Source organism: Podarcis liolepis, assembly GCF_965112155.1.
Source record: "Podarcis liolepis genome assembly, chromosome: 11".
Taxonomy (NCBI): Eukaryota; Metazoa; Chordata; class Lepidosauria; order Squamata; family Lacertidae; genus Podarcis; species Podarcis liolepis.
In genome coordinates, this window is record NC_139565.1 from 2,127,616 (window position 1) to 2,152,098 (window position 24,483).

Genomic DNA, 24,483 nt, shown 5'->3' on the forward strand with positions numbered 1-24,483 from the left:
TAGTCTGACATCATTCCTATAGTGTAACAGGAAACACAGTCAGCTTGTCTGAATAGAGGACAAGGGAACTGCAGATTCAGCCTTAAGGAACTACATTACGTAGTTGATGTACCTTGAAATGCCCACACAGCTGAACAAGAAGCCTGCCAAAGTCTACAAGGATACTAACAGTCCATAGCTTTCTTAAAGTGGATATGTGATAGCACATAAAAAAGATTAAGATACATATTGCTTCTTGTATCAAAATGGTCATGAAAGCCTAGTTTGCACATAATAAAATAGCTGACACATTTTAAAAAATATTTCCTGTTATTGTAAATCACATTCTTTTACAATAAATCAGAAAATGAAATAAGACTTGCGGAATAAATTCTATGTTAAGACATAAAGAGCTATACCTGACTAACTCATACTCAGAATTGACTCATTGCAATCAGTGGGCTTGACCTAGTTGACTAACTGAAGTCCATTGATTTCAGTAGGCATACTCTGAGTATGACATAATCAGGTACAATCTAGTACCGTATATTGTATATAAAAAAAATAAAGCTGCCATTTCATTCAAAGCTGAAGAGACCCATAATGATCGCTTCTCTATCAGACTACACAGAATGGTTTTGCAATGATGAGATGACATTGATTTTATTGGTGTTACCAAACAGTTCACTCAATGAAGTTGAGATGGAAAATCAGGTTTAAAATATCATTAGCAATGATGTTGAAGGCAAAGTTCTCAGCACATCTAAGGGGGAGAAATCTCCATAGCATTGACCATAATTACTTAGCAGTATTATTTGTTTTCTGGTTTCCAGCAGGAGGTGTTTCAGTTCAAACAACAGAAAGACATGATGGATGCCAGTCAAATATTTAATTCTGCTTGCAGACACACTGAAGCTGTGGCAAATCATTTTGCTTCATAGGGGGGGGGGGGGTGCTAGGGATTGCTTTTGAAAGCAACAGACTCTTTCTTTGTGAGAAAATGTATTCCCAGTTACAAGTCCGTGGAAATCTGTATATCATTGATCGGTTGCATTAGGAATATAAAAGGGCAATAAGATGCCCTAACAGCTGAGCCAAAATATCTACGGTACTTAGTTTTGGGATTTCTGTTACCATTACTGAAAAACAATATGTTTTTCCATGTGGTTTAAAGTGCTGCCCTCCACATTTTGTCCCGGACACTAAAAGGCAGCTGTGGAAAAGCCCTGATGGACTTTTGAAGTGCTGTGCTGCCCCAGATGTTGCCTGCATGCACAACTTAGGGAAGTTCATGACTCTTGGGGCCCCTGTCCTGACCACAGAGGGAACCCACGGGGCATAAGGTAGGCAGCTTTAATTCAGGCCTGTACTCATCTGGAACCTAGACAGCTCCAGTTTTCTGTCTCATGTTCACTGACAAGTGGACACCAAGGGAGTGTTCGGCCCCTCGTATAGAAAGGGCTCGTCCCTCAGAAGTATCTCTGTGGGGGGCTCTCTTTAGAGGTCTCAGTTAGAGGAACCAAAAGGCTCCAGTTTGGGATGACCACCCCTGCAGATTCTGGTGGGTTTCTTCTCCTCTTAGCTGCTTCTCAGAGGGTCATTATGACATTAGATGCAGTTCCTGCATTTTAGCAAGCTCTCTTCCAGCCAATATGAATGGTATTAGGCACCCCCAGCTCGGCCTGCATCCCAGGAGTGATGTTCTAGAAAATATTTTAGTGTCATAAGAATTGGAAGTGACGTCAAAGGTCGTCTAGCCCAATTCCCCGCACCCTGCCAGTTCAGGGAAACTGACAGCTACAGCTCCCTGGGAGGTGGTTCTCCAGCCTCTGATTAAGGACAGTCCATTGCCTCCTCCTGCTAAACAGCTTACACCATCAGGATGCTCTTCCTAAGGTTTAGTTGAAATCCCCATCTTCTAATTTTAGCAATGTTTTTTTATTATTATTAAGGGTATTGTTTGTATTAGGTGTTTTATTGTAAGCTGCCATGGTTTATTTAAAAATTAAACGTAGGATGTAAATGCAAAAAAGCCCAATAAAAAACAAATTGCAGCAAATTCAGATAATGCGGCAGGATTTTTCAATTTGTTATGAAATGTATAGCTGACATCCTGAGTTATTCAGCAACTGATCATTTTGAACTCAATAGTAAATTGCAATAAATAACAAAATAGCCCATTCATCTGATTGTTCTGCTAATTATATAAAAACGAAAATATGTTTCCATGTAAGAAAACTTTTATTGTTGCTTTCTGCAGCGAAGATGTTAGATTACCATCATGGCACAAACAATGGGTAGCCAAACCATGATTTATATGCACTAAACTGCTAATTCTTAATGAAAGTATAATTTTAATAGCAAGCAGTCAAGATTAAATATTCTTTATGGTGCTGTTATGCCAGGGAATGCTTAACACTAGAGTTTAGATTTGGCTGTAATCTCAGCCTTGTTTACTGAAAATCATAATACCACACAGAAGCTGGGGAAACACAGCTGCTTTATAGACAATAATTTTGCAGGTTTCACAGTCTGGTGCTAAAGGTTACTCTTTGATGGCAGTTAATCATTCTCTCAGCTGTATTTTCTTGTTACTAGTTTGTTGCTACTAGGAACTAGAGGTCTGATGAATGGAATGAATGCATTTATTAATTTATTAATCGCAACTACACAATCAGATTCTTTTATTTACTTACACTATTTTTATACCGCTCTGGGGCAACAAGAAGACATAAAAATATAATATAAATAAATCAATAAAAAAGCAAATTGTATGTGTATGTGTGGGGCAGCAGGCACATTGTATAACACAGTATTACTAAGAGCAGATCTAAAATTCCATACATCAGTTTTTGCACATCCAAAAAGCCTTGGAAAATAAAAAAGGTCTTTAGCTGGTGCTGAAAAGAATACAAGTATGTGGGCAAACACACTGCCCCATTTCTTGTTCTGCGCAGATCAAGGATGCCATGATCTGTCAATTGCAATTCGCTCAGTTTCTCATTCTCCTGTCTTAAATTCAATTCTATAATCTACTGCAGCATTTGCAGTATTTTTAATAATCATTATTTTTTTTATCATTTTACTGTGAATTTCACTGAATATGTGGTTTTGACTAATGTACAGATTTTTGCAAGCAATTTCTCTTAGTGCATTTTTGTATGTTATTTTCACTAATATATTCATTTTTATGCACATTTTGCTGTGATGTTATACATCTTTGTAAACATTGTTTGTATGGAGAATTACATCACAAAAAAAACCTGGAAATGTTGTAAGAAGCTTTTAAATCTACTTTAAAACAAAAACAAGGCTTGGTGATCCACTTTCTTTGTACACTAGGTGTACTAAAGTGATGCCTCTCAGGTTGTAGACTGGAATTCCCATCATGTCTGCCCATGGACTCTGCTGGCTGCAGCTGATGGGAGTTGGAAAACTGATGCAAAACATCAGTGCTGAAGGGCCCCATGGTGGCTGCATAGGTAAACTTCTTAAACTTGTTTCTCCCCTCCCTCTCCAGGTAAACATGGTCATGTCCCTCCTGGGAATGTTCTGTCCCACTGTATTTGATGTCATCAGTGCTCTGGAAAACTATCACCCTCGAATCGCCCTCCGGTGGCAGCTGGGACGCATCTTTGCTCTCTTCCTGGGCAACCTGTACACATTTATTATTGCTCTCATGGATGAAATCAACCTCAAGGCAAGTTGGCAAATTTTTATATGTCCTGTTTATTTGCAGCTTTCTAGAAGAAGGTTCCAGTTTGAAGTCTTGAGCTCCAGAAGGTTACAAAGATATACTTCTATATTCCAGTCCAGCTAAATTAGTCACAAATAAGTCCAATGGAAACCAAGAGAACAAGTGAGCTTCCTTTGGAATTAACCATGACTAACTTTAGCTGGCTTGGGGACATGGAGTTTAATTCAGAGTATCCCTTCTGCCAGTAAAGGTAAATGGTAAAGGTAAAGGACCCCTGGACAGTTAACTCAGTCAAAGGCAACTATGGGGTGCTGTGCTCATCTCACTTTTTGGGCCGAGGAAGCTGGCATTTGTCTGCAGACAGCTTTCCGGGTCATGTGGCCAGCATGACTAAACCGCTTCTGGTGTAGTTGAAGGGGCCAAAACCCACGGGAGGAAAGGACTGGTGGGTTTTGCTGGTTCACCTGCCCACACTGTCCTGGAGGGCCTCCCACCCTTTTCAGGGAACTGGGAGCAGGAAGGGCAAGGCTCAGTTGGTGAAAATCACCTCCCCACCTTCCTCTAAAGTATTTAGCTATTTCTGTGTGGCTAAAATGGAAAGGCTACGGGGGGGGGGGGTAGTAGTAGTAACAACCACCACCACCATAGTACATTTATATAGTGTAGATCAGGGCAGTCCAACATTTCATACCAAGTGAGCCACAAGAGAGAGAGTGTGTTATTTATATATATATATATATATATATATATATATATATATATATATATATATATATATTAATTACACTAGAGGTTTTCAACCTTTCTGAGTTCATGGCTCCCTTGACCAACTACATTCTTTCTGTGGCTCCTTTGTGGGGCTCAGGAGCCCAGTTAGGTCCCCCCTTGCCTGCAGAGCTGGCAGCCCTCAGCCCTTTTTGAACAGCTTTCCTCAGCCTCCTCTCCTCTTCCTTCTCCTTGGGGGCCCCAAAGAGCGGGGTCTCCCAGAGGCACCATTCGCCTGCGGAACTTATGGCCAGGGCTGCTGCAATAAACAGCTGTGCAAGCCTTTGGGAGGCAGAGATGCAAGAGGACACCAGAGGAGGGAGGGAAGGAAAGAGGGACACCCCTGCGGCACCCCTGACCATCCTTCAAGGTACCCTAGGGTGCCACAGCACACTGGTTGAAAACCACTGTATTACACAATTAATAATGTATGTGCTTCTGTTAACAACACACGAGACCAAATATATATATATATATTTTAAGCGTTTAAGATGTTTCTTCTTGAATGTTGCATAGGGCTGCCAAAAATGGTCTTGCGGGCCAGACCACCTTGGTGTTGATGCTTCACGCACATTATCTCATTGGTTCTTACAACACCCCTGTAAGGTTGTGGTGAATACTGTTATTTCTGTCATAAGTCAGTGGCTTGCTTAAGGCCACCTACTGGGTTCATTGGAGAAATGATCTCTAACGATTGACACTAATTAGCTACTGAGCCAAAAGCCCTAAACAACTTGGGACCAGGACATTTAGTTGTTTGTCTCCTCCTGTCAAGATGAAGCCAATCTTGAATGCCTTCCAAGGAGATCTAGTTGGTCATTCCAGGACCAGTGAATTGCCCTGGCTGATCCTGGCAACAGCATGGAAGTGGGTATTCCCAGGAATGTCCTCCCTTGGGTGGTTTGTGAGGTGGAGTCAGCAATGACTTTGAAATGCTTCTTAAAGACCTCTGTGTTTATCCAGCCATTCCTGGAATCTGACTCTTAGTTTTTAATTATGTTTTATACACTGTTTTGATATATAGTTGTGTTCCATTTTATTTCACTTTTATGAAATATTATTGTCTGTTGTTATATTTTTATTGTCTTTATGTAAACCACATAGAGATTTTTATTATATTAAGTGGCATAAATTTTTAATAAATAATGATCTAAACATTGGACTTTGGTTTCTAGCCAGGTCTGTAGCTACCGCATTCCCCCCTACCCCTCGCTGCAGCCTCTGTGTAATTTGATTTGTGCTGTTGAAAAACATCTCCTTTTTCCCAGCTGGAAGAAGAGAAGATTGTGAGGCAGAACATGACAATTTGGCTAACCAACTTGTACAACGGGACCCTCCCTGAAAACGTCACTGGCCCTCCCCCCCACGTGAGCCTTGCGGATGTCCCAAGAGGCCCCTGCTGGGAAACAATGGTTGGTCAGGTAAAGCCATTTTGGGAAAAACAACAACACCCAAAGCTTCTGGAACGATGCTTGCTTGCTGATTCTCACAAGAGTATTCATTCTTAATGCATTCTGACCTCACAGTCTTAACTTTCAGCCCGGAATCTGAAGGAGGAAGGATATTTTGTTGCTTTGATTCCAAGTCCTGGCCCCAAGAAATAGACGTGGATGAACCCATATTTCTGGGAGCATCAGCCTCCTCCTAGTCTGGAGTGGGGTGGAAATCGCAGCTCACTCTAATAGAGGAGATCTGTGGTTCGAAATTTGGGGTCTGCAACGAGACTGCTCTGTGTTTTGGCAGCGTTACTAAATCACTGAGTCATGAAAGTCTTCCTGACTTGAATTACAATCCTCCTCCTCCAGCCAAATCCCTGATCTCTACCTTAGCTGTGATTGAAGTAATGTCAGGGGGCAGCAACACAAACCACAAACTTAAGGGAAACCCAGTAGATGGAGACATGCCCTCCTGTGGATGGATTATTTGGTTTGGCCAGAGGAGGCCTAGTCTATAATTCCGTCTCAACCTTTACTGCATGATCTTAAGCAAGTCATGATATCACAGCTGGACTGTCTCCCAGGATGCATCAAGCTCTTTTTACCATGAAATATGAGAAACAAAACCCTGGCCTCTTTCCTAGTTGTTTAGAGCAGACTGAGAATGAATGACTGGGAACATCCACTTAAGTCTTCACAATGATGAAAGGGATTCCATTTAATAGTGTGCCTGAGCTAGGTAGCATATTTGGATATATTCACACAGTAAAATTAGCCAAGGATGTGCATTTTTCCTTCTGTATCAGAATTTGGTATTTTATATTTTTCAATTTTTAAAATTATTATTGTACTGTGGTGCCTCAGGTTAAGTACTTAATTCGTTCCAGAGGTCCGTTCTTAAACTGAAACTGTTCTTAACCTGAAGCACCACTTTAGCTAACGGGGCCTCCTGCTGCCGCCGCGCCGCCGGAGCCCGATTTCTGTTCTCATCCTGAAGCAAAGTTCTTAACCCGAAGTACTATTTCTGGGTTAGCGGAGTCTGTAACCTGAAGCGTATGTAACCTGAAGCATATGTAACCTGAGGTACCACTGTATTGTTATTCTTACTGTACCCCACCCTGGGATTATTTTTTTGCAAAGTGTGGGTAGTAATTTTTAAAAAAATAAACAATCACAAGCAAACAGGTGATATTCCCATACTGTGTATGCATCATACATTTAAAGCATGTTCCAATGAATACTGGGAACTGTCGTTGGTCAAAGATGCTGGGAATTGTAGCTCTGTGAGAGTGTAAGCTACAGTTCCCAGGATTCAATGGGGGGGAGAAATATTATGTAAATGTGCATTAAAATGTATGGTGTGTAATAAGTCTCTATCTACATATGGATTGCACTTTCCTCCCTAAGCAACCAAGAGCACAAGCCTGTTGTTTTTGCTGCAACAGACTAACACAGCTTGCCCCCTGGAAATTCTTTTCCTGCACATGACTATTCCTTTAATAAATCCTTTCCCTCTGGAAAAAGTGGGCAAAGGACCCGGGGAATGCTCTGAACACTGTATTTCTGAAATTTTACAGAGGGGCAAAAGGTGTCTGGGAGGCAATGGGCAAGGTGATTCAAGATGATTCTGCTGACAAAACACTTCAGGACAGGATCCTGCTCCCCATTTAGCATGCGTGCACAATGTAAGAGTCCTCTAAGTGTCTTCTAAGTGTTCCAATGGCCCATTTCAAACAACAGGAGTGAATGGCAGGAGGATAAGCAGCGTCGCTTCCTTGGCGTTTGCCAACGCTCTCAATAAAGAAACAACCCAACTTTTGCTTCTAAAAAAGAAAACCTTGTTTCTGCAGGAATTTGTGCGGCTGACGGTCTCTGACACTGTGACGACCTACATCACAATTTTAATTGGTGATTTCCTAAAAGCTGTCTTTGTCAGGTTTTTCAATTACTGCTGGTGCTGGGACTTGGAATATGGCTTTGTAAGTATTTGACTTCTTGCTCCTCCTTCTTTAAAAAATGAATTCTTTCTGAAATAATAACAATAATATAATGTAAATGTTCCAGTACTTGACACTGTACTATGCTGTATTATACTATACTAGCAGTCCTACACGATACTGTTGGATTTATGGAGAATATATGGGAAATGCCTGGTTGAACAAACTACTATAAACTATCTTTAGAAACATAATGCTGATAATGCCTTGTCAATCTTATCTTTGTCTGAAGAGCTCCATCTACAGAGTCCACTCCCAAGAAAGATTTTGCATTTGATTTATTTTTCATAAGGAAAAGGAACTCAGGGGATGCCATGCTGAATGAGACTGAGCTTCACCAAGTCCAGGATTCTGTGGTGGCAACAGCAAACATCTTGGATATGTCTGAAATCTAAAAAGAACGACACAGACAAAACATTCCATAGTAGGGCAGTACCTCTTTAGTCCAACCAAAATGTCACAAGATAGGGAACAAGCTACGGCCAGGTCTTCAAAATGCAAGTATCCACCTAGTTCTCTTTAGGCATCCAGTCTCAGCAGAAAATGGCCCAAAGTGAGGATGGGGCAGAGGCACACAAGCCGGTCCCCCTTAACATCATGTGCGCAGGCTCCACTTCAGATCTCGCTGATAATATTTCATAAGAAAGAAGGCAGCACTTTCTTTGTATATCATGTGTGTATTGCCTGCAATTTGTACTGGGCTAGCAGCAAGGCATTTGTTCTTTAATGGTGCCAAGTGAGCCAAGTATGATTGATTGATGTCTTATTTGAGATTTAATGACTGTGACTTGTCCAATTTTCTAACCTCGCCATTAAGGGAGCACTTTGTATCAGGGGATTCTGATGGGCTTTGCGCTGGTTTGCCAACACAGAGCATCTGAGGCCAGCCAGACGTTTTAGGTTTGTAATGTAGACAATCACTTTTTTGGCTGGGCTCTTGTGTTTTCAACAGCTGTGTGGCAAGCAGGGATTCAGCATATGGAGTTTCCCCCCAGCACCTCATCAGTCAGGAAAATGTCTATTGGTTAATTTAAATATATATATATATATTCTGCTTAAAGTGCAGCTGTTAAAGACATAGAAGTCACTGCCAGCAAAAAGTTTATAACTATATTAATGAGTGCTCACGCTTCTTTAATTTTAACTTTAATTTTTTAAAGGGAGGAGTTCAGTGTAGTGCTGAGCAGCTCACTCCATCAGAGCCAGCATTTCTGCTTTCCTGGGAGAACGATCTGCCCTCTCCTCTCCCTGGGGCGCTTCCAGGGGCTCTTCTGACACCCCCCAAACCAACTGGGGGTGCATTAGGGGAAGGAGGGAGGGGAGAAAGCCCCATAGCGCTAGGGGAAGTTTTCTGCTGGCAGGACTACAGTGGTACCTTGGTTTACGAACTTAATCTGTTCCAGAAGTCTGTTCTTAAACAAAAGCGTACTTAAACCAAGGCGTGCTTTCCCACAGATTAATCCATTCCAGACGGTGAAAAGCAACCCCTAAAACAGCAATTTCACATGAATTTTACTATCTAACAAGACCATTTCTGGGTTAGGGTTAATTTTAGGACTGGGTTAGGGTTAGGGTAAGGATTAGAATTAGGTTTAGTTCAGGGTCAGTGTTGTTTTATGTTTTCTTGTGATTTTGATTCATTTCCCGTTGGCTTGCTGGGGAGCGCCTGGCAGGGGCTCTCAGATGCAGCTTCCGGGCTGCCTCCACCCTCCCTGACCCCAGCAACTATGCAGCCTGGCTGCGTGCAAGCAGGGGCGGGCCGGGGATATCTCAGCTGTGAAGGGAGGCTCCACGCTGCCTATCGGAGCAGCCCCAATCCCAACTCCTACTTGCGTGCAAGCAGGAGGGGGCAGGAATTTCTCAGGCAGCACGAAGCCTCCCTTCCCATTGGAGCAGCCCCAGCCCACTCCTACTTGCGTGCAAGCAGGAGGGCACGGGGATCCCTCAGCTGGGTAGGGAGGCTGAGTGACAGAAGGCTGTGCCAACAAAACAGAAGGCTAGAGAAACTGTTTCCATATGCTACATATTTTGGTTCAGTGAAACAAAGCATACATAACAAAGTTCAGTTTTTATTTTTGTACAGTTTAGTGTGGGGTTCAGAGGCAGAAGGGGGAGAAAAGTTCTGTGTCTGATCTTGAACTTTCTGACAACATCTATGACCTGAAACAGAAAGAAACACTGGTTATTACTTGTTTTGTACTTAAAAAAACACTAAATCTCATTTTATTATTTAAAAATCAACATGTTAGATTCTATTACATCTATTATAGTGCCATGCAGGCCTAGAACTCTATATTAAAAACTCTACAGTCAGGTGTCATTTAAATATTATTTTGCATATGTGTTTCAGATTATATTATTGCCCCGGTTCTGGAGATTTGTTCATTTGCTTGAGGAAAAACTGTTCCTAATGCAAAATGATCAATATGCAATCTTTGCACATTGTTTTAAAGCTTTGTTGCAACTCTAAGAGAATTCATTATGCTTTCCCTTCAGCCTTCATATTCAGAATTTGATATTAGTGGAAATGTGTTGGGCCTGATCTTCAATCAAGGCATGATCTGGTAAGGGTGTCTTGGTGGAATACTGCACGAGAGATCTTGTAGAAGTGGCTTTACTTAAGGTTAAGGTTTTCCAATGTGACTGAATTCTTCTGCTTTGCTTGTCAAATCTCTGATATAGATGTGGGAAATCACACTTGTCACCTCTGGTCTTGATTCTCCACTTCATTGTACCAGCTTTACTGTGGTGTGACTTCACTGAAATCATGCCTGGACGCTGTGAAATAAGCTGTTATAAATTGAGAGTAACAAATGGTGACTCAATCATGAGTCCTTCTCTGAAGACATAGTCATGTCGGATGCCACCTTTCAGGTGTGACTAATTCAGCTATTGTTGTTGTCAGACTTTTGGAATATACAGGGCATATACAGGGCAATCATTATTAGTTTCTTATTTGGTGTTGCTTCCTTGCTCCTACATTTGGCTCCTCCAATGTGACAAAAACACAGGAGGCTATAAATATCGTGGCAAATCATGAATGTGGGAGTTGGTGTTTACCTTTCAAGAAAGATCCATGCCTTCACACTCCACCATTGGCAAGCACTGATGTGAATCCCCCTGAGCTCAGTGCTACACGATAGACATGTTTCTGCGTTTATGCTGTAATAAATTCAGTTTGACCCTTCAGCTACAGCAGTCAGTTATTAATTTAGGAATAAACTATTCAATTATGAATAAAATAAACAATTATAAAGAAGCAGGAACATAGCTTCAGAGTGGTTGGTTGGCATCCCTGTCTTGGGACACAATGGAAGAATGTGCCTTTGGAGGTAAAGTCAAACTATTGGAAGGTTACAGCACCTGTTGTGGCTGTAGAGACTGATACATGGGAGAGACATGCTTGAGAGAGTTCCTCCTAGATCCATCCATGTTACTAGAGGTGTAGAAGTTTGTAGTGGCCAGGAGTGCACTCTTCCAGTTCCCACTGGTACACCACCTACAGCCAATCCTGGAAAGGACGTGATAGTGCAGGCCTTGGCAGCCTCTAGACTGGACTACTGCAGTGTGCTCTGTGTGTGCTGCCCTTAAGGTTGATTTTGAAATTGCAGCTAATGCAGAATTCTGTGCCCCAACGTTTGCCCAGAATAGCTCCACATCAGCACATTACACAAGTGGTAGTTTTGACCTTCCAGCTATGATATTGAGATATTACATTAAGGTGGAGAATAGTGAAATACCAGAAATTATTTTTTCAAATATAACTCACCCCATTTCATTCAAATATTAATTTGGGGACAGGTGGGGGGGGGGCGTGCTCTAACATCAGATTTCATATGCATTCCCAGAAACAGATGACATCAACTTTCAAAGCAAACTGAAATTTGCATAAAATGTTAGGAAAAAATCTGATAGTTACCTCAAAATTAAGGTCATACGTTGTCATAATGTTTCTTCTCTTTTGTTTGGTATAATTCCATTTTAGCTTTGATAGATCCCAATTCAGTTTAATCCATTCTATACCAGGCAGAAGAGAAAACAAGAGCAGAGGAAAACTACATGAGCTCCCTATAGTTTAATCTCACGCTTTTGCAAATACCAGTAAGCACTACCTGTAGGGATCGCTAAACAATCACACTATGACAAAATGAAATACGCTTTGACTACCTGTAGGGATCGCTAAACAATCACAATATGACAAAATGAAATACGCTTTGATTCAGGAAACAATGCGAACAATCTGGCAACTGTAATAATTGATAATAATAGATCAGTCCAACCAGGTTGGGGGAATAGAGTAGCAGAGGAGGATGAACTGTGTGGAAGGTGGTGTGTGTGTGTGTGTGCATGCATGCATTTTCTCAGGGGGGCTTATCATGTTTATTATTGTGCACCTGTGATAAGATAAGAACCATATTAACTTAATCTTTATAAACATGGCTGTTTTGAAAGCACCTATCTCCAAATACGAACCAATATGGACTAGCAGAGTGTTGGGAGGGGCAAAATCTTAGAAGATCCAAGGGTTTGTGGCTGGGAAAGCAAAGGGATATAAAAGCTAAAGAGTTACTGCCTTAGAACCCCCTTTGTAGATTTTTATGAGAAAATGGCTTATTGAATGTTCATAGGATGGGCTCTTTTTATGCACCATGTCTGCCGGCGATCAACGTCATCCGTCTCCATACATCCATGTACCTGCAGTGCTGGGCTGTGATGTGCTGCAATGTTCCCCATGAGAGAGTCTTCAAAGCCTCACGATCAAACAACTTCTACATGGCCATGCTGCTGTTTATTCTCTTCCTCTCCACGCTGCCAGTTGTCTACACAGTTGTTTCCGTTCCTCCATCCTTTGACTGTGGTCCATTCAGGTTTACTGCATTTTATATCCATTTCTTCAAAGTCAGATGTAGGATTACTGAACAAATAACTATAACATTGGATGCACTTTCGTGAAAGATAGGTGTGACAAAGACAGTATACATACTATGCATTTAAAGCCCATTTGAAGCCCATTTTCCCCTTCAAAGAATTCTGGGCACTGTAGTTTATTCATTATTGCTGGAAATTTGAACTCTACGACAAGTATACTACAGTGCCCAGAATTCTTAGAGGGGGGAAATGGGCTTCAAATGTGCTCTAAAGGTATATTGTGTATGCCAACAGATAACAGGGTCACTTATATTTAAAAATTAATAGTTCCAGTCCAATGCAGGGCCTTTATGTTAGCATGAGTAAACATTTTCCCCTCAGCTTTTGTCAAGGACAGATATTTAAACATCCCCAGAAACATTGCAGATGTTCTTTGAATGTGCCAGACTCTGCAGAACATATTCTTTTCTACTATGAACTTAATAAGATATACTTCTGAGTAACTATGTAAAAGATGCTGCCGCACAGGGGACCAGGACAAGGCAGGGTCTCAGTTGCGCTTCAGATTTGCATTCTGCATGTAGCATTTATTATGTTGAATGGGAAAAAAAGTCAGGAACAAATATATATACCGTATTTTTTGCCCTATAGGACGCACTTTTTCCCCTCCAAAAGTGAAGGGGAAATGTGTGTGCGTCCTATGGGGCGAATGCAGGCTTTCACTGAAGCCTGGAGAGTGAGAGGGGCCGGTGCGCACCAACCCCCCTCTCTCTCTAGGCTTCAGGAGAGCCCCACCGCCAGCCCCACAAGCTTGGGGGACAACGGGGAGGCGGAACGCCGCCATCCCGCTGTCCCCCGACTTTGTTAGAAGGCTGGCGGCGGGGGGGGGGAGAAGCCTGCTGCTCCCCGTCACCAGCCACGCAAACTCGGGGGACACCGGGGAGGCACAGCACGCCTTTCCCGCTGTCCCCCGACTTGGTTAGAAGGCTGGCGGGGGGGGGGGGGGAAGAAGCCTGCTCCTCCCCGTCGCCAGCCCCGCAAACTCAGGGGACAGCGGGAGAGGCGCAGCGCGCCATCCCGCTGTCTCCCGGCTGGTTTGGAGGCTGGCGGAGGGCTTCCCCCTCTCCCAGCCCCGCAAGCTCCCAGAGCGATGCCAAAGCTGCACGCAGCTTTGGCATTGTTCTGGGTCGCGTTCTGGGGGCTGGAGTCGGGGGAAGCTCGGGCTTCCCCCGCCCCAGCCCCGCGCCTGGGGGGGGAATAATTTTTTTCCCTTTATCCCCCCCCCCAATCTAGGTGCGTCCTATGGGCCGGTGCGTCCTATAGGGCGAAAAATATGGTAAGTGGGATACAATAACTGTGGGGGAAAATAATGTAGGAGGGGAAAGTACAGGTCAAATTGAACTAGATGTTAATGTGGGATTGTTCCTGATTTTTAAATTTCTACGTCTCTGAAGGGACTATTACTCATGCCTTGTTTCAATTTCCAGAAGTCATACAAAATATTTTGCTTGCCAAGACAAATCATATCCCCATAGATCTATGGCATTTTAAAAAAGAGAATATGGCCTGTTGCTTTATTTGAATGAACAGTGTTTGTGAATTTAGCTGGGTCACATTGTCCTCAACTCTCTACACTGACTTCCCATCCCCTTTGCATTTCCAGAACAAGCTATTTGTCTTTACCTTTTAAACCTCTTTGGAGTTTTGTTATTATTTGCCCAGATCCTCCAAGTGTCCCTATTTCCAGGGACAGTTCTGGATTTACAGAAGCTGTCCTGGTTTCTGATTTGATCCGGGACTGTCCCGTTTCCCCTTAGGATGTCCCTATTTTCGTAAGAGAAATATTGGAGGTTATGGAGTTATGTGACCCCTGAGTCATCTGAAGGAAGTTCTGTGTAGGAAAGTTTATGCCCAGTGTGGCTGGGGCAACCCAGTCAGCTGGGTGGGCTACAAATAGTAAAATGATGGTAGTGGTGGAATAGGATGTCCCTACTTTCATTGGAGAAATGTTGCAGTGCAGGATATGCCACTTCTCTGCTACTCTCTGTGTCTTTCTGCTTCCTTCCACAACTGTGCATATTCTCCTGCACTGCCTGGCACAGGCCTGTTTGGCCCGAGAGACTGTTTTTCTCAGATCATACCCACCTGCCCCACATCTGATGTGATATGTGACATCAAGTTTGGGGCAGACATTAAGGACATGGCTACAAAGAAACTATTGACAACTTCAAGTGAGTTCCTGATTGTTTCTTTGGAAGCTGGGCTGGCAGATAGCAAGCTCTACTGGGTTTGGCTAGATGAGGGATATTTATGTTGGAAAGATAAGGATAGAGTAGGGACAAATATGGATTGTGGCAAACATTGTGTGCGCACTGCTTCTCAAACCAGCAGTGGGAGTTCACTGGATGCAGAGTAAACTGGAGCGTGTCCACAACCTTCAGGTCCTGGCCTGCTGGCTAGATCTAGTATCCCAGTGCTGGCCTAGACTGCTTCCCCAAATACTTAGAATGCTACCTCCCTATCTCTTTCCCTTCCAGTTAGAGGCAGGGCTTCCCTCTTTGCCGCCTGAGGTGAAACAGGAACTGCCCTGGCACCGCCATCCCACCAAAACACCCCTCACCTGGGTTGCACAGCAGTGCCATGTGGCTGTGGGTCTTGGCAATATCTCACAAGTTCGTGCTTTTCTTACTCAGCAAAGGGCCACTGATGTAAACAACAATACCGGTAATTATTACTGAGCTGTGTGGAGACTCAAGATAAGGCCCAGATTCATTAACATGCCCTTTTGCTTCAAAATCTGGAAAAGATCTCAAGAAAGTCAATAGCTAGAAAACAGGGGGTGCTGAGGATTGCTAGTTTTCATTTGTAATTATGGAAAGCCACGTGTGACATCTAGAGGTGGATCTGTATCTGTGCAGCCCCAGAACTTGTGCAAGGATATAACGACCCTCCTGTCTCATTAACTGCTTCCACTCTTGCACTATTTTGTAAAATGCGCACATGAAACAACACATGGCACTTTCATGGACAGCCCCATAACAAATGAATGTGTAATACCCTCCAGGGCTCTTTTCATGCAGGAGGGTCAGCAGTATGAAATTCTTCTCCAGATGTTCTCAGGATTCACCTGAGTTGCTTGCCAATGTGGGTGCCCCTGCTTGAATGTCAATGAGCAGGAGGGAAGTGAACAAGGCCCTGCTCTTCTCCCTCCTGTGAGCTGCTGCCTAGCCACTTGCCCTGGGCTGTAGGAAGGAAGATGCGCCTGCTGCTCCCTCAGCCCTGTGGAGAAACCACTGCTATGTGTCCCACTTGATTAGAGAGAATGCCTTGACTTTTGGTGTAAGCTCATGCACGCCTAATTCCAACATACAGAAAATTAACGTATCAGTGAAAAGGCTAGGCTACAATCTTCCTCTGTGAAATCTAATTTTCCTCGTGGGGGGTTGAAATATACTTGGAGTCCTGTAGTGATTTCATGCTCTTTATTGCCGCTTGTAAAACAGTGATTGAATTGCGCCCCCAAACCTCAGGCTTTTATATACATTATTTACACAATGAGTCCCGTCTGATTGGCTGATTCTGCTTCCCTCCTGGAGCCTGATTGGTCTTTTCCTGCCACCCAATCAGTTGTTGCATTCTAGGATCCTACTTGCCTATTGTTCTAGGATCCAAGCTTAGTACATAACAGGGGTATTTGGGGATAGAGGAGCCCCCCACCCTTTCTGAAAAGACAAATAGGCATTCAGTCGTGTGAACTGCCACATTTGCACTATGTATACATTTAAAGCACTGTTATACCATTTTTATAGTCATTGCTCCCCCCCCAAAAAAAAACAATCCTAGGAAATGCAATTTGTTAAGGGTGCTGAGAGTTGTTAGGAGACCCCTGCAAAAGCTAAAGTTCCTTGAGTGGTTTAATATATCTGGTAGCAATAAAGACTGATTGGGTTATATTCTGGCATTACTATGGTTGTGAATTATTCGTGGTTTTTTGTAATTGCTTCAGCTACACAAATAAATAATATTTGTATTTGTTATTAGTATTACTTTAACAAAAACACTATTTACATTCCCACTCTTTATCTCTGTGTGTCTTTGCACTAATAGCGGGAAAACCAGAATGTTTGAGGTCATTGGAGAAACTCTGGAACATGATTTCCCTTCCTGGTTTCGGAAAGTTTTCAGACTTCTCTCAAACCCTGGTGTGATCCTGCCCTTCATACTGCTGATGGTGTATGTACAGTACACATTTATATGCTTAAAAATAAATACATCCCCCTTTTTTTTAGACATACGTAGAATGCATTCACTACCCAGTGGAGGCAGGAGGGCTAAAGGGATGGAGGGCGGGGAAGGTGGACTTCTCTTTTAATGGCCCCTGAATTCAAAGCTGGCTCTGTTGTTAGGCAGATTGAGATAATTGCCTTGAGGAGCAGAAGCTGGCAGGGGGCACAGCAACATCCCTCCTTTCTTCCTGATCCCACCAGCTGTTCCCTTCCTCAGTTTTGTGTGCCTCAGGCCTGTCATACGCTCCCTAAACTTGCTTGTTACGCTCAGGTGTGGGGGAAGATGCTATTCCACTGTTAGTGTTAGAAGTACAATTCATCTTTCAGGCCACTTGGCTCCTGCCAATGGAAGGAGCGGGTGAGGGGATGCCATATTGTCTTTGGCCTCAGGCAAGACCATCTCTTAGGCCATCCCTGCCAGAATTCTGAGATTATTCACCTCAGAGTTCCTTTAAAGCAGCTAAACGGGGGTGGGGGGGCAAGGGAGATGCCTCAAGGATGAAATAGCAACTAAAGGATGTGGTTGTGTAAAAGTAGTACTTGACACAGCGTTGCAAGGACTCCAGAAACATCAAACCATAGTTTTTGTCTAGGGTGCAATTCACTTGCATCTGCTTCTCGTAGGGAAGATGGTTGTTATATCACTCTGCTTAAAATAGAGATGCATGAATCTGTCAATTTTGGATTCTCTCAAGTGAAAGAAATTTATTCTTATATATTGCATTTTGTACATTATTTTCATTAATATATGCAGTTTTATTAACACTTTCCTCTAATATCCATATTGTCATTAGAGAACTATATCAAAATATTCAGAGAAGTGTGAATTTCAAAAGCTAGCCTCTTTACCCTGGACTTTGGCACATGAAATATTTATTTTAAGATCCACCCTGTTCCCTTGACAGTAATTAGTTTTAGCTGATTTTAATATTAAATTTGTTGTAAACCACCCTGGGGCCTTATGGTGAAGTGCAGATAAGAAATAAAATAAATAACAGAAAAATAACTGTTTTGGTTCAAAATGCGAACTGAATGAAATTTCTCCCTATTTCTACTTTAAAAGTGGTTTTTAATGGTTGTAATAATTATGTGACATAGCATATGTGGTTTCCCCCCATTTAGCCTGAGTATCTACTACCTCAACGCTATATCAAAAGGGTACCAAGATATGAATCTCGAGCTCAAGAAGAAATTGCAAAATGTAAGGATGCTGCAAAAGATTGTTATAGGGTTTTTAGTTTGTTTGCTTCTCATTAGATGGTGATTATTCGTGAGACTGATTCTGGGATGTTCACTTTTGTTCTTCACATTAGCAAGCTGAGGAAAACAAAAGGAGGAACAAACTGAAGGCACAGCAAGCGCGGGGGGAAGTTGAAGAAAACCCCTTTGAGACAGCGCCCAAACCCAGCAATCCAAAAGAGGGTCAAGGTGAGGAACACTTTGAAAGCCATTACAGGAAGGTGCCTCCTCAGCTGTCAGTGATGCACAGAGCATCATTTCCTGCCAGGGATTCTGGGACTTGTAGTTTACAAACTGCAGGAGATTTGCAGAGAAAATGATATTGACTTCGGTATTAAGAGAAGTGAATGGAAGGGAATTCACAAAAGAAAACTTTCTTTTTTCCTTCTCTGCACTGCAGCCATCTGTGCCCCTTGAAAAGCCTTTGCAGATGGCTGTTCTGTAGGATGTGGGGTGGGTAGGAGGATTGTTGAAAACCAGGTGAAGATCACCTTAGTTTAGGAGAACCCTCCAGAAACTGAGCTTTGTCCCATTGTTCACATACCCTCTAACATTTCGAAGCAAAAAGTTGCAGTTCCCTATCAGGATGAGGAGAACTGCACGAAGTCCAATGTCTTATGCCTTACATACTGTACCAATAGTAGATAGGTAGCCGTGTTGGTCTGCCATAGTCAAAATAAAAAAATTCCTTCCAGTAGCACCTTAAAGACCAACTAAGTTAGTTCTTGGTATGAGCTTTCGTGTGCATGCACACTTCTTCAGATACACTGACAGATACACTCAGTGTATCTGAAGAAGTGTGCATGCACACGAAAGCTCATACCAAGAACTAACTTAATACTGTACCAAGACCTCCTAGCTGGTTTCAAACTAGTTTTGCAATTGCCTTCTCTCAGCTTAGTCAGAACATTAAAGATTGTTTTGCTTGAAGCAGAGGCCTGATAAGAAACTACTGATACTCTTGTCGCTCCTTTGCAGCCTAACCTTTTTGGCAAATGTTTGTGAAGGGTGCTATAACGTAGGTAGGCTGAAACAATAACTAGTTTCATTTCTTTGTTTCTGTTACACAGTTTTTAGTCTGCTGTCCATATTGGAACCCCTCCCAAGACCACAGGCCTAGAGCAGGCTCAGTTCCAACCTTTGACCACTAGGTTGTACCAACCACAGAAGCATGTCTTACATGTGCCATGTTTCAGTCCAGAATTTGCATTCTGGCTTTGGGTTCAAAAAATAAGTCCTGTTTTTCCCCCAACAATGTTTTCAGATAAAGGAGCAAATGAGACCAAGAAAAAGCCAGGTGAACAGAAGGAAGGAAAACCAGGTATTGCAAATGGAAGCCAACCTCCCTGTGGCAGAGGACGAGGTGGCCCTGCGCCTCCCCCACAGATAGCAGTGACCCGGCCAGCGGCTCCAAGGTAAGGTTACCAGATGTCCCCGTTCCCTGGGGACAGTCGCCAGATTTTCAACTCAGTCCCCATACAAAATCCATTGAAGTTGAAAAGTGTCCCCGGATTCATTGAAAAAAAATCTGGTAACCTTATTCCAAGGGTCAGTGGCATGAATGGATACACTCCCAGAAGCCCACACTTTGCAGACATGTCTCCAAGGATGCCAGGGCCACCTCCATCATTCCAATTTTAGTATATGTGCAGCCGAAGTGAACATGCCAGGACCACCTCCAGATTACGGTCGGAGACCAGCTTATAAAACACACTTGGAGGTACAATCCCAGAAGGAAAACAAACATTTAAAACAATGTACACCAATAAATTTAAAATTTATAAATGCAGTAAGCGTATAGACACTTAAAACTTTAGGATAAGCTACCACAGAGAGATGACCCAGAGTCACCCATGGAACCAAGTTTGGGGATTATCTTAACGACCTAGTTTGGGTCGGGGGATGGTCTGCGCCTACAGATCTGTACGCAGAATCTGGCGACCGTCCGGGTCATCTTATGATCTATGCCTAAGAGGAAAAGGTCAAATTTTTGCTTTTCTGTGAGGTCAGCAAGCCTCACCAGTAGAGGATCAATGGTCTCACTACGTGCCTCTTCATAAAAGGGACATCTAAAGAACAAGTGTTCTGGGCTTCCTATCTCCCCCAATGAACAGGCGCAAAGTCTCTGAGCATATGAGGACCACCTCCAAATTACTGATAAGCAAAGTGTTCCAACTCATTAAACAACATTAGACTCCACGTACTTGTAGTAAAGGGAAGTATCCAATAAGATTTTTCACCCTCACAGAAAGATGCAGGGGTTAGAACAAGCAGGAATATCAGAGGTGATATGGCTGGGACCTAGCTTCATGAGCCACGGTGGCCACAATTCAAGTCCAGGAGAGAATGGGGGCCAGTGTCACTGACTGGCTGGCAGTAGCAGGTCAAGCCAGGTGCAAATACACATTAATACAGAGCTAGAAGTCTGAAAGTCAAGTGGCTATGTAACTTATGCCATTAGAATGTAAAGAAAATGAAGTCAGTGTGCTGTTGCTTTGAAAATATTTGTGTACAAGAGCTAGCATTGTCTAAAACCACAAACAAACCTGAATACTTTAGTGACTTTCAAATCTTTGTGAATATTTGTGAATCAACTCTATATATTTTTTAAAAATTAAAGCCTTTCCTCATGGCTTGAGTTCAAAGGTTGTGTTGCATGTGTGAAAAGCTCTCCTCATTTGGGGTTGACTTCTTCCTACTGTTCCAGAGAGTCTCCCCGTTCCTCAGGAATGGGTTGGGGTAGTGAAGGAAAGGGAGAGGCACAAAAGCCTTTTGGGGGGAAGCTGTTAGAATCCAAGCCAATGTTGCTTTGAAGTGAGTTGTAGAGAAGGAATGCTGACTTCTAATTTGAGTGCTTGCAGATGGCAATGCATTTTACCCAACACCTTGGTTAAAATGCAATGGGAAGTTCTCCTGCACAAGCTCATGTGAAGGTATTGGAGCACTTTAGACATACTGGTGAATTAAGTTTCTAAGTTTCGTTAACTTAATTGGGATGTAATTTGGAGAATATTACAAACTGTACTCTCTGTAAATATTAAAGACTGCAGTATGTTTTCTTTTTAAAAAATACAAAGATATTTTTGTGTGTACTTCAAGGGTTTTTAATTTTATTAATTCTTATCTAGATCGTAAGTTTTAGAGATGAAAAGGAGTGGGTAGAAAAAGTTCCCTTGATACCAGTGTGATCACTGGTCCTGCTAGCTAGGAACGAGGGGAGTTGTAGTCCAAAAACAGTTGGAGGAAACACTGCTTTATACAAAAATGACTTGTTATGAACAGCCCACTGGTTGTTTTTTTTTTTTATGTGCCTTCACTTCTGTATGTAATGAAACCACAGAACCACCAGAGGGCAGCTCTCAACTTGGCTTGGCTAAGCTCACTGCTCCATTTTTATTCGTTGATACCTTGTTGACATAGTCGAACCAAGATGCACATAGCTTAGATGGCTTAACAAACACCACCACCCTGACAAATTCTTGGAGGATATGTAACATTTATTTAGGTCAGGAAACAATACTTCAGACAAGATGGCAGTTTACTAACTATTCTTTGCCTGAGACAACAGAGGCTAGCTGATATAAGATCCACAGGCTTCAGGTTGCCCTGATCTCTGCCCCACCTTCTAGGGAGATGACAAGTTTCCTCTTGCTAGAAGCCCTCGGGGAGTTGGTCTGGCAGTAATCGTTTGTAACAATGTGATTGCACAAAATACAGATGCCAACTATTATGAACTTCTATGCTTAGGCATTCTGTTTATTTTATTATTTATTTATTTATTGAATTTATATACCCAGAGGTATCAGGATGGTCCACAGAATAAAATCAAAATATAAAGCCACAAAATACATAATCAAAATAAAAACAACAACCACCCAATAACCCCCCTAAAAAGGAACCCCACATTTTAAAAGGACATACTGCTATGTTTTATATGCCTGTTGTCTTTGTCCATGGAGTTTGATGGCCAAAATCACATTCTTGATGGCAGAAAGTGAGGAGGAATTAAAGAACTTTTTCATGAGGGTGAAAGAGGAGAGTGCAAAATATGGTCTGAAGCTCAACATCAAAAAAACGAAGATCATGGCCACTGGTCCCATCACCTCCTCGCAAATAGAAGGGGAAGAAATGGAGGCATTTTACTTTCTTGGGCTCCATGATCACTGCAGATGGTGACAGCAGCCACAAAATTAAAAGACGCCTGCTTCTTGGGAGAAAAGCAACGACAAACCTAGACAGCATCTTAAAAAGCAGAGACATCACTTTGCCAACAAAGGTCTGTATAGTTAAAGCTATGGTTTTCCCAGTAGTGATGTATGGAAGTGAGAGCTGGACCATAAAGAAGGCTGATCGCCGAAGAATTGATGCTTTTGAATTATGGTGCTGCAGGAGACTCTTGAGAGTCCCATGGACTGCAAGAAGATCAAACCTCTCCATTCTTAAGGAAATCAGCCCTGAGTGCTTCACTGGAGGGACAGATTGTGAAGCTGAGGCTCCAATACTTTGGCCACCTCATGAGAAAAGAAGACTTCCTGGAAAAGACCCTGATGTTGGGAAGGATGGAGGGCACAAGGAGAAGGGGACAACAGAGGACGAGATCATAGAATCATAGAATCATAGAGTTGGAAGAGACCAAAGGCCATCGAGTCCAACCCCCTGCCAAGCAGGAAACACCATCAGAGCACTCCTGACATATGGTTGTCAAGCCTCTGCTTAAAGACCTCCAAAGAAGGAGACCCCACCACACTCCTTGGCAGCAAATTCCACTGTCGAACAGCTCTTACTGTCAGGAAGTTCTTCCTAATGTTTAGGTGGAATCTTCTTTCTTGTAGTTTGGCTCCATTGCTCCGTGTCCGCTTCTCTGGAGCAGCAGAAAACAACCTTTCTCCCTCCTCTATGTGACATCCTTTTATATATTTGAACATGGCTATCATATCACCCCTTAACCTCCTCCTCTCCAGGCTAAACATGCCCAGCTCCCTTAGCTGTTCCTCATAAGGCATCGTTTCCAGGCCTTTGACCATTTTGGTTGCCCTCCTCTGGACACGTTCCAGTTTGTCAGTGTCCTTCTTGAATTGTGGTGCCCAGAACTGGACACAGTACTCCAGGTGTGGTCTGACCAGAGCAGAATACAGTGGCACTATTACTTCCCTTGATCTAGATGCTATACTCCTATTGATGCAGCCCAGAATTGCATTGGCTTTTTTAGCTGCCGCGTCACACTGTTGGCTCATGTCAAGTTTGTGGTCAACCAAGACTCCTAGATCCTTTTCACATGTACTGCTCTCAAGCCAGGTGTCACCCATCTTGTATTTGTGCCTCTCATTTTTTTTGCCCAAGTGCAATACTTTACATTTCTCCCTGTTAAAATTCATCTTGTTTATTTTGGCCCAGTTCTCTAATCTGTCAAGGTCGTTTTGAAGTGTGATCCTGTCCTCTGGGGTGTTAGCCACCCCTCCCAGTTTGGTGTCATCTGCAAATTTGATCAGGATGCCCTTGAGTCCATCATCCAAGTCGTTGATAAAGATGTTGAATAAGACCGGGCCCAAGACAGAACCCTGTGGCACCCCACTAGTCACTCTTCTCCAGGATGAAGAGGAACCATTGATGAGCACCCTTTGGGTTCGGTCAGTCAGCCAGTTACAAATCCACTGAGTGGTAGCATAGTCAAGACCGCATTTTACCAGCTTCTGTACAAGAATATCATGGGGCACCTTGTCAAATGCCTTGCTGAAATCAAGGTAGGCTACATCCACTGCGTTCCCTTCATCTACCAGGCTTGTAATTCTGTCAAAAAACGAGATCAGGTTAGTCTGACATGACTTATTTTTCAGAAATCCATGCTGACTGTTGGTGATCACAGCATTCCTTTCTAGGTGCTCACAGACTGTTTGCTTAATGATCTGCTCCAGAATCTTCCCTGGTATTGATGTCAGACTGACTGGGCGGTAATTATTTGGGTCCTCTCTTTTCCCCTTTTTGAAAATAGGGACAACATTTGCCCTCCTCCAGTCTGCTGGGACTTCGCCTGTTCTCCAGGAATTCTCAAAGATGACTGCCAGTGGTTCTGAGATCACATCTGCCAGTTCTTTTAATACTCTTGGATGCAGTTCATCTGGCCCTGGAGACTTGAATACATCTAAACTAGCCAAATATTCTTGTATTATCTCCTTAGTTATTCTGGGCTGTGTTTCCTTTGCTGAATCATTTGCTCC

At 42.8% G+C, this 24,483-nt stretch overlaps 1 protein-coding gene across 2 annotated transcripts in view; it reads left to right on the forward strand.

Annotated features, from left to right (window-relative positions):
• The window catches only part of TMC1 (transmembrane channel like 1), an 83,471-nt gene that overhangs the window by 37,790 nt on the left and 21,198 nt on the right, over nt 1–24,483 (forward strand). For both annotated transcript variants that reach the window (XM_083464831.1, XM_083464830.1), the window contains 9 exons: nt 3,500–3,679; nt 5,710–5,862; nt 7,728–7,856; nt 10,371–10,438; nt 12,503–12,742; nt 16,851–16,976; nt 18,152–18,230; nt 18,343–18,457; nt 19,533–19,698. In XM_083464831.1, the coding sequence (XP_083320957.1) occupies nt 3,500–3,679; nt 5,710–5,862; nt 7,728–7,856; nt 10,371–10,438; nt 12,503–12,742; nt 16,851–16,976; nt 18,152–18,230; nt 18,343–18,457; nt 19,533–19,687 (1,245 nt within the window). In that variant the 3' untranslated portion in view covers nt 19,688–19,698. The remainder of the gene's footprint in view (nt 1–3,499; nt 3,680–5,709; nt 5,863–7,727; nt 7,857–10,370; nt 10,439–12,502; nt 12,743–16,850; nt 16,977–18,151; nt 18,231–18,342; nt 18,458–19,532; nt 19,699–24,483) is intronic.